This window comes from Ochotona princeps, chromosome X (assembly GCF_030435755.1).
Source record: "Ochotona princeps isolate mOchPri1 chromosome X, mOchPri1.hap1, whole genome shotgun sequence".
Lineage (NCBI taxonomy): Eukaryota > Metazoa > Chordata > Mammalia > Lagomorpha > Ochotonidae > Ochotona > Ochotona princeps.
The window spans coordinates 30,167,490-30,178,592 of NC_080865.1; the positions used below are offsets into that span (position 1 = coordinate 30,167,490).

The window sequence follows — 11,103 nt, forward strand, 5'->3', positions numbered from 1 at the left end:
TAGAGAGCAGACACAAGTGAAAGTGATCTGCCAGTTCACTTCGTAAATGCTTTCAAGAGTTGGGGCTTGGTTTGGCTGAAGCCAAGAGCTAAAGACTCAATAAAGGCCTCCCATGTCTGTTGCAGAAATCCAATTACTTGAGCCATCACCTGTTTGCTTGTCATTTGCAAGAACCTGGAAAAAAGCCAGGTGAAAACCAGGCACTCTGCTGGGGAATGCGGGGTTTTAAGATGCCCACCATGAGACATTCTTTACGAAAAATCAAATTTGAAAAAATGTTTACATACATATATGAACCGTGTCTTTCATACACTGAACTGTAAACACAATTCAGTAAGGAGAGAAAAACAAACTTGATGTCAGACCTAATTCATCACCGGACAGTTCTACAATCTGTTCAGCTGCTTAACTTCCCCATACCCTACCTAGAAAAATAGTGTTAATAACTATTACCTTTGATTACTACTACTAATAAATTAAACTGCATGAGAACCTCTCAGTTTGGGCGAATAAGAGAAAGAATCAAGTTGTATTATACAATGTTTATAAGAATATTCTCAAAACGCTATAGTTGTATTTGTATCTATCTGTCTGCATTTGTCACCAAGAATGCAGAAATTCTAACTAAAATGCAGCTCTTCTCTAACTTTTATATTTCCATTATAAAAATGGTTCCTGACAATGTACAGTACTCGAAAACACTGTATTCTAGGTCCAGCGTGATAGCCTAGCAGCTAAAGTCCTCGCCTTGTGTGCGCCAGGATCCCATATGGGCGTCAGTTTGTGCCTTGGTTGCTCCAATTCCCATCTAGCTCCCTCCTTGTGGTCTAGAAATACAGTTAAGGATGGCCCAAAGCCTTGCCTTGCACCTGCACGTGGGAGACCTGGAAGAAGCTCCTGGCTCCTGGGTTCAGACTGGCTAAGCTCCAGCGGTTGGGGAATGAACCAGCAGAGGAAGATCTTTCTGTCTCTCCTTTTCTCTGTATATCTACCCTTCCAATAAAAATAAGTAAGCTTTAAAAAAAAGACCACTGCATTCTTCAGGGTCAATTTCTTTACATTCCTGTTTGTATTACTATATTGACCATCAAACACTTCCTTTATATATTATGAATAATCTTAAACATGAGTACAGTGAAATTATAAATCTCAATGGAATCTAAATGAACATATTTTCCATAACTAAAAGAAATGATTGCATTTCATAAAAAACTGCAAAGAAAAATTATCTAAACTTAAATATTAAATAGAACCAAATTTTCTCTGCACATGGTGGTCTGATATCAAACTGATAATCTCTGATCCAATACCTAGAAGACAATGAAGTATGTATACATATAATGAAGCCTCATGCTATTATTTAAAGCAACGCTGATGCCAACTGAGATTGGCACAGAGCTCAGCCAGGTACTAAGACAGGAAATGAGAAAAGAGTACATAGTCTTGCTATACTACATTGGTTCTATTTCATGCTAAACTTGGTTTCTGTATAGGTCCCAGCAGTCTAGACACAAAGGTAGCAACTGAATTACTGTCTAATTTGAACACTAGCAGCAAAGCACTATAACATGGTCTCTTTTCTATGTATTTAATATCATAGTGGCTATTAATTACACAAATCATAAAATGAATTTTCTGCTCTGGTAGGTAAACAAAAATCACAAGTCTTTAGGATGTGTTAAAATAATGTAGTCAGTTGAAAAAAAAAGAATGAAGTACATGAAATAAAGCAGTTAATGTTAAAATGAATTATTCCGTAGAACTATTTAAAGTCAATATTTTAAATGTTATGAGTCAATAAAATTGCAAGTATAATTAACACTATGCTAGAAAATGGATGCCTTCAAAATGTTTTTGAACAAGTGAAGGTAAAATCCAGAATCTAAACGAGCCTTCCATTATATTATAGATATTACTTGAAAAAACATTTTGTAAATCTTTTTTAAATAGAGCAGATATATCTGAAGGAAAACAAAAATTTCAAACTGCAAAAAAAAATGAATTTGGAAATATTTTAAAAGGCTACTAAGTTAATGTTGTTTCTACTTATCTATCATTATATCTAAAAACTATCCAACCTATCTAATAAATGTGTAAGAACTTTAATGTCCAACAAATATGTAATAGCCATATGTTATATTAGATTGTAGTTAACATTTGATTCCCTATATTAGTGTCTGTAAACTTTGGTGTATTTAATAAATTTTGGGTTTTAAAATAATTTTTGTTCTGACAAAAAAGTCCACAGATGAACATAGAAAATGAAGTTTTATTGTACTTGTAAAACTTAAAATAAATCTATACAAATGCCACAAACCTTTTGTTTTCTAAACTTGCAAGAGTACAACAAAAAGTCTATCAGGATTAATTAGTGTGATTTAAATTGAAATCAAACAATATAAATTCTATATTTAAAGTTTACAAAATTCTATCATGTTGTAAGTCAAATAAGGGCAAAATACTATCTGTTATGTTGCAGAATATGTAAGTCTGAAAGTGTTTCATTGTTAACAAATCAATATGCCTAAAGATCTTTAAAACTTTCCCTTATTTTGATTTATCTTTTCACCAATCTCAATTGAGAAAGAGCATGCTTTATTAGGAAAAATCATCTCTGTCATTTGTCTAGCAATAATTATCTAGTAACACGCAACTCACAAAAAAGGCCACATGGGGCACCTATACTCAGCAAGTTATATTTTACTATAACTATTTTCTTTTTCATTAAAAGAAATTTTCAAAGACTTATTTTTATTTGAATGGCATATTTTATGGAGAGAAGGAAGACAGAGAAAGAGATCTTCCTTCCACTGGTTCACTCCCCAAATGGCTCCAAAAGCCAGAGCAGAGCAGATCTGAAGCTGGAAGCCAGGAGTTTCTTCCCAGGCTCCCATTTGGCTGCAGGGTCCCAAGAGCTTCGACCAGTCTCCACTACCTTCCAGGCCACAAGTAGGATGCTGGATGAGTAGAACTGAACACCAGACTAGACTAGAACTGGCAGCCTTATGGGGATGCTGGTGCCACAGATGGACTATTAGCCTGCTATGCCACCATGTCAGACTCCAACTACACATCTTCTTAACAAGTGGCTTTCAAAAATTTATCAATCATATTTAGATTTTTAAAACTAAAATTATTCTCTTCACAGGGATATGGAAAATTACCATTAAATTAATATAATTAGTAAGAAGATAGTAATTTAAGATGTATCTTTAAATATTTAAAATTTTATTCTCATTAATAAAATTGAAATTTAACAATCAAAGTAAACAAGATAATGATTTTCATTACGAAAAACAGATATTTTTACATTTTATCTTCCTAATCAACAAATATATATTTTTCCTCATAATAACAAAACAGATGTAATTTCATGTGTGGGCCTTTTTAACTTAAGAGAATAAATCTAAGACATTTCCACAATTTCACTCTATTATGCATCTAAAATACAGTTATTTCAAAAATATCACAATAAAGAAATAGAATAATTGAATGAAGGGAAATAAATGTTAGGATGGGTGATGTTTTAATTATTAATTCACAATTATTTGCTTACATTATCCTATGAATGACACCAGAAATATTTATATATTTATAGCATAAATGCATAAGCATTGTTAATTAGTTGGAATTATTTGTACTTCATACAAAGTGAATCTAAACTTTGATTTGGATCTTTAAGGTGGTAAAAGCAAAACAACAATAAGAAAAGGATACAGCAATTCTACTTTCATTGTATTCTGGCACACACCATACTATTGGCACTGACATATCAGAGAATTTTAAGGGAACTTCACGTTCATTGCCATTTAGGAAAGCCGACTTGCTGACAGACCAGCAATCTGGATAAATTATTGGTTCACTCAACAAATATTCTGAGTGCTCATTTTATGTTAGATAGCTTTTTAAGTTTTGTTATGAAAAACATAGGGTTGTTGTCTTCATCAAGCTGGGGAGTTAGACATCAATTGAACAACCATAAGATTCATATTAAAAAAAAAAAAACTGAACTGCCAAATGGGACACAGGAAATACATTTGGTACCAGGAGAGTGTGTAAGTAAGAATTAGATCTGGAGAATCAGAATGGTTTGTCTGATATGGAGGAAGAAACGATTTAGACTGAAGAATGAGTAGAACTTGTCTAGAAGAAAACAGACAAATGAAGAGAAAACACACCCTACTGGGTTGGACAGGAAGGACTGAAAGGTGGCTCTGTGGCTAGTACCAGGCAGGAGCTTTAGCTCCTAGGCAGTAACCAAGCCATCACTGCATAGGCCATGTTAGGGACTTTGATCTGTACCCCTAAAACAATGAGAAGGCATTAACTTATTTAAAGATGATGGAGATGTAAAATGAGGGCAGGGGATGAGATGAGAATCATTTTCAAGAGTTTCTCTTTGACTGCAGGATTATGGATCAAACAAACAAAATTAAGAGGCAACTACCACAACCTTCAATGAGCAGCTCTTATTTTGCCCCTTGTTATAACAGAAAATTGGAAAGTACTTTAATTTCACCTTTTCTAAACCCACCTATCATTTCTCAAGCCATTCCACTGATACATTGACGACTGCTAAACAGAGTGCATTCATAATCCTTGGAAGTTTGAGGAATGCAGCTTTAAACAGCCTACTGCAAGCAACCCTAAAATTCCTTTTCAGTCTCTGGTCTCATTTTTAAAACCATGTCAATTTTGCTTTCTACATCATTAATGCATATATCCATGTTTATTCTAATAAACATAAAAATACTGCTAAAAATGCCTAACAAAAGTCGACAATTTAGTTTCTTCCCATCATTTGGCTGCCACAACCACAGAGATAAACCATTTTGAGGAATGGAGGCCTATGCTATTCATGAAAACCATGAATTTAATCACTGAGTGTTTTCCAACACAGTGACTTCGTACTGAAGGTTACACTAAACCATGATAAAGTCACAAAAATTGAAAACCTTTAAATTCCACTTTTTTCCAAATTATTGACCCTTTCCTCCTCCCACTCTTTTAAACTAGTATAGATAACCTCTTCAGTATTCTTTACAGAAGTTAACATTTCCTCTTTCACTCTAAGCCTTAAATGTGAGGTTCTATAAGAAAGTCACACAGAAAGCTAAAGTCATTAAGAACAAATCAAATCCTGAGTTTGCGCTGCTAGAAATGAAAATGATAATTTATCATTGTTTTAAGAACAGTATCAGCAATTAAAAGCCTATTTCCATTCTACATATAAGAAATGCATCAGTAAAATTCTAAATATCCAACAGCAATGTTAATGATGTAATTAATCTTCAAAATAACTCATTTTAACATTATTTCCAAATTATTCCTCAGAAACAGATTTGAAACAGCTGTACCAATTCAATACACATTCTTTGTGGGCTTATTTCTGGCAGCCAAAGTTTTATAATGTGGTTTTTATTTAAACCCAGGACATGATGAGAGTTTTATTGTCCTTGTGAAATGCAGATTTGTTCTTGTACTTTTTGCCACCTACTCACACTCCTCCCTCACTTTCTCTCTACTGCCCACTTCTCCCTTTCAGCAAGACAAACCTAGATGCAACCCTCTGGTTAATCACCCCATCTCAACCACAGTCTCTTGCTCTGCCTCAACTGTAAGGATACACAGTTCTCGGAATGTCTTAACTAAATACCTTAAATGGTTGCTAAAACCCCACATTCCCTATAGACCCCTTTCTGTCTTCCTAAATTATCACTTCTTTCAATTGTTACTTCTATATATAATGTAAAGTTTTAGAAATCTTACAGCTTTACTAGTTCGAACATGGCTGTGTCTGGCATCGCTTAAAGGTGCTAATTTCCCCAAAGCAGAAAATAATTGATTTAAAATAATACATTAAGGTACATGTAGGTACTTTGAATAAATTACACCTAAGGAGCAGAATCCACATCAATATACTTTCATTATAATCAGCACTAAGTCATTACTACTAGTTTAATTAGCAAATAAATGCTAATGACACTAAACAATACCTGTAATGAACTTAACTTCGTATGTCAAAAAGGCAAAATCTTTGTTTAAAATGACACGAATTCCTGTTTTTAAAATACAACAGGATGATTTTTGGTGACAGTCATCTTGCAATTTTAAAAATTTTATATTTCGAAAGTAAAAGTGATATGCCCAACTTGATCATAGGTTCAACATACACATATTTTTCAAGTTCCTGCCAGAAAATTAGTACCAATCTATATCTTGATTGTTTAATTCAAAATTTTGATATTTTCTTTTATCAAATTAAGAAGAATTTCAATCTCAGCTCTCAGTCCTATGAGGGGAAAATAGAATAACCACACAATACTGTGTATGTCAAAACTACTAGAAAGATTTTATTTCATCATTTTTCTCTCATAGAAAAACACTGGTTTTGCCTTCTATACCTAAAATAATGTACTTCATTTTCTATCCTCTAGACGGCTGAGTCATCAGGACAGAAATTAGAAGTCATGGAATGTTTCCTGAAGAAAATGGTGTATAGTAAACAGGAAGGAATACAGCACGCCATTACAAAATGGGTTGAGAGAAATCTTAAAACTTACATTACTTTAGGAATAATAATACAAGATTGGCTAGAGTTAAGATACAAAGACCATAAGAAAAGATCAGCAACGCAGGGCTTGTTAGTTGACTCTGAAAATCACAGGAACTTTGACTCAGTACAGAATTAATATCACGGGATGAATGCCACGGAGGAAGCTAGTTCTGGAAAATAACTCTTAGTCATGTGATATTTTTGATGAGTCTCAAAGTTGAACATGGTGCAAGAAGAAAATTGGAAGTGTTTGGTGTGCGATAGCCAAGGAAAATTAATAATAGTGGCTCTCCAGTGAATTCAGACACTTTTGCTATTATTTCAGTGGGCAAAAAGGGCGAAAGGACTGGGGACTCAAACAACTGTAGATCATAAGGAGTTTCTAGGCCCTGAAAGTAAACAGACAAAACTGTGAGAAATAACGTATCTCAAAGTAACTGAATGAAAAAAACATTATAGTTATTGGCCTACCTTTCTGCTTCTGGTATTTTTCAATAATTGATTTGTTCTCATTTACTTTCGAAGGGTTTATGTTTTAGCATTCTGTTAAAACTACAATAGGATTGAATGCAATTTCTAACTGAGGAAGGCTGTTTTCAAATGGTAGATGATAAATATATGATTTTTTAGAAATTCTTAATAAAAATTACCTATTAAAAATTAATTAGGAATTCTATAAGATATCTCTAATTAGCTAGAAGAACTACCAGGATGATTTGCTACATGACTACTTATTTTAGTGACTCGTAAAGGATTCGAGTCTTCAGTGGAACTAATATCAATATTGTATCATATCAAATTTTTATTTTCGGTGAGAATTTTATGATTATCAGACTTTACAAATGGTAGAATTTGAGGTAAACAAAAAGTACAGGTGTCTTTCTTATATCTACTAAATTTTGTATTTGAAATTCCCTCAAATGTATTTGAATAAAGTCACAGGTAAAAATGAATTATAATGCTTAAATGGTTGTTTTAAAAAATCTGAATGTACACTAACAAAGCTGAATAATTTTTTCAATCCATAATATGGCCATGTGTATTTTTTTATGTTTAATGGTTAATTCTCTGTTCAGTGAAGAGAAAAATACTCTGGAAGAACATAAGCCATGTACCTTATTCAACAGAATTTTAAGTATTTATGATTGTGATCAGATGAAATCATAATCCATATGCCTTAAATGCTAAGAATGATGAAGTCATCTATTGGGAACATGTTCTGAAGAACTCTTACAATGCTGCAGTTTTTCAAGAGTCTTGTTAATTCTGGTATTGATTTTATAACACTGTCCATTACACAACACTAAATGAGGTTTAACTATCCTAAAGCTACAGCCTAAATCTGCACGGCCTTTTATACGTTATTGCATTTGTGGAAAGAGTAAAAAGTATTTTTAAAAACATCTTCTGTTAAAGTTTATCTGGGGAAAAGGGTAGGGAGGGAAAAATCAATTAAAACAACAGTGTGAGTTAAAAATTGAGCTCAGCTTCCTTTCACCCAAGACTCATTTTTTAAAATCTCATTTTCTGATATCTCAAATCAAATTTATAAGAATGTGATGGGAATTTCAGAAGTAGCAGGAGACTTGAAATACACAGATAATTACATCACTCATGCTGTTTAGTTGTAGCTATACACACGTACACAGATCCTACTTGGCTACTTAGCTGTTATTTTCAAATAGGTCCAAAATGCGTCACCAACAGGTATGAAATAAAGTTACTCAATATTTTAGCAACCATTTAATATCACAGGTTACAGTGTTAACCTAACTTCAAAGAGGCTACATTCTAGGCTGGAGAGATTTTTAACAGTCGAGTGTAATGTAAAAAAAAAAAAAAAAAACGTGTCGGAGTATGTACACTGTGTGTTCTTGTTTCATGGACCAAACTGTGGAGAGGGGGGACAGCAAGAATGCAGTTAGGAGGGTGGGAGGTGAAGAAGATGGAGTATGCAGCAATGGCTGCAAGCATCATGGGAACTGGAGAGGTAGTCTATGAAATTAACCCGACTCCCATGGATCGATGACAGTTTTTTCTTATTGTTTTGGCAAAAGCCTCAAACTACAATAATGTTCAGATAAATTCAAATAACAGGTTTTAATCAAGCATTCTTCTTGCCTGTACTCTGGCTGTTTTTTCTATGACTGAGAAACAGAAGACAGATGTTTGTCCATATCTGAGGGGGGCGGGGGGACTGGTGGGAATCTAGGAAACTGGAATTTCAATAATAAACATGGAAAGAGAAAAAGCAGCAGAAAGATGAGCCACTGCAGGACTTTGTCTTAGTCATCTTTATAAGCCTCCAGGCACCTTAGCTCACAGGGGGGGCAGTCATAAACAATGAATTGGGTTGAATTTAATTCATTCACACTTGTACTGTGCCTTACAGTTACAAAGCACTTTTTATATTATTAGAAAAGAAAAACAATAAATGAAGATAAAGCAGTAAGGCAATAAAAGGAAAGCAAAATAGACAGGGAGAAGGACGACTAAGCAAAAGACAGAAAAAGGTTGGAGAGAGGAGGTTTCCAATCACATCACCTTTTCTTTCAAAGTGCTTGGAGCTTAGAAACTCTGCCTGCTCAGCAACCCAAGAAGGGGGCTTCCTCACTCACGGAACACGCATTTTCAGATAACACTTTTTGTCCCTGATTGCTCTGCCTGGGGCTAGTGCTCAGCTCGTCTCCAGCCATGCTGGAACGTCCACCAAGTGTGGCCAGATGTTTTATTCCATCCTATCCATCCCCTCTTCAGTATTCCCAAAGTCTTAGGGAAGAGCTGGATCTGGGGATGGAACGCGGGCAGCGTGGGGGAAGGGGGTCCTCCACAAACCCCTCAACTCCAACAACAGAGGGAGGTAGTGAGGCAATGAAGCCCTGGGACTCAGAGCTCACAACAGCAATTAGGAGGCTAAGTGTCTGTAATTGTGGTTTCCAGAAACTGCCAGAGGCAAAAAGAGGGGCACCTCTCCAAGAGGGGAGAAATGAGAGGGAACCTGAACACGCATCACTGTAGCCGGCGTCAAGGACCTAATGAAAAGCCTCAATATGCCTGGGGAGGAAAAGGCAAAGTACGTGCGGGGTTGCGCAGGCAGCAGGGAGCCCACCGACACCAGCGTGGACGTCAGCCCGGGGGAAGTATGTTTCTTCATCCCAAAAGAGCACATCTCTTCTCAGCCTGGGGTGATGGGGGCAGACCCTGGCTCCACAAAAGGGTGGCCGCATCCTGACACCATCATGCGGACCTAAAAGTTGCCAGTAGAGTTGGCGCCAGAGAGGCACCTGGCAGGGGCAGCCGCCAAGGGGGCGTCAGGTTTCCCAGGAACAAAGGGGCTGGGGAAGGGGCGCTTAAGGGAACAGAGTCCGGGTGCTGCTCCCTAAACTAGCAGACAAGGGTCGCCACGACCTCCCGGCTTGGAGATCAGGGTTAATAGGGAGTAATGAGCAAGATGCTCCAGGATTCCGCTACCGCTCTTCCAGCTTCGGAAAGGGGTGGCGCCGACCACTCCGTAGCTTTCCGCGCCCTTCTGCCTGAAGACAAAAGGAAACCGAGGACCCCCGTCCTGTAAGCTCCGGAAGACACCCATCTCCTCCAAGGCCAAGCACAATCAGCCAAGGGGGAAAGCCCCGAGGGCGAGTTCTGCCGCAGCGGGCGCCCCTCCCTCCGTCGCGGCGGGACCCCGAGTCCCAGCGCCGCGTTACCCTCCCCACAGCGGAGATTACCTTTCATCCAGTCCACTACTTGACTCGGAGACCATTTGCTCACTGGTTCCATTATGAGAGCCATGGGCAGCGGGTCGGTTCCGTGTGGGGCGTGGAGCTCAGACACAAAACCAAGTCAGCAGCCCGATCCGCCCTCAGGTGGGGTCCCTTGCTGCCCGCAGCCTTACTGGGCGGGCGGCGAGGAGAAAGAAGCTTTTGTGTGTTGAGTCTCGCGGCTGCACCGTTAGCCAACCGCAGACAGCAGCGCTACGAGAGGCGACCAGGAGGGCAATGCTCCTCGGTGAAGACTCCGAGCTGGGTCTGCTCAGTCTCCAGACGAGAAGGCTGCTGCTGCTGCCTCCCTTGTTCCGCTCGGGTCTCCGTCCCAGCGGGAGCTTTAGTCCTTGGCTGGAGCTGCCGAGGGTCGCGGCGCCAAGAGAAGCAGCAGCCGCTGCTGCCGCTGCACGGCCCTCAGCTAACTTGCCCGCTCGCCTCGCGCGCGGGAGTGAAGCCCCCAGCACGACCAACTGCCCGGCGGAAATGACGAGGGGCCTCCTGCCACCCAAAATATCTCTCTGCAGTTCTCGGGTGCCGGGCGCGCGCGCCACGAGCCCCCCGCCCGCTCGCTGCCGCGCGGTCCCGCCCACGGGGCCGACAGTCGGCGCGCGAGGCGCGTGCGCGTGCGCGTGTCTGCACGAGGCCCGAGCGCAGGGTCGGTCTGGCAGGCAGGTGCGGGCGGCCCGCGGCCTCGCGTTCCCGCCCTAGGGGCCGCCCGGGGACAGAAACGCGAGAGGAGCGCGTGCGCGGCAGCGGCGGCTCAAGCCCCAGCCCCACCCCAAGCCC

The 11,103-nt window shown here is 38.9% G+C and overlaps 1 protein-coding gene across 6 annotated transcripts in view; it reads right to left on the bottom strand.

Annotated features, from left to right (window-relative positions):
• Positions 1 to 10,879, bottom strand: part of CNKSR2 (connector enhancer of kinase suppressor of Ras 2) — a 250,800-nt gene extending 239,921 nt beyond the window's left edge. For all 6 annotated transcript variants that reach the window (XM_058658816.1, XM_058658815.1, XM_058658814.1 and 3 more), the window contains exon 1: positions 10,282 to 10,879. In XM_058658816.1, coding sequence (XP_058514799.1) covers positions 10,282 to 10,345 — 64 coding nt within the window. In that variant the 5' untranslated portion in view covers positions 10,346 to 10,879. The remainder of the gene's footprint in view (positions 1 to 10,281) is intronic.
• Between the last annotated feature and the right edge of the window lie 224 nt (positions 10,880 to 11,103).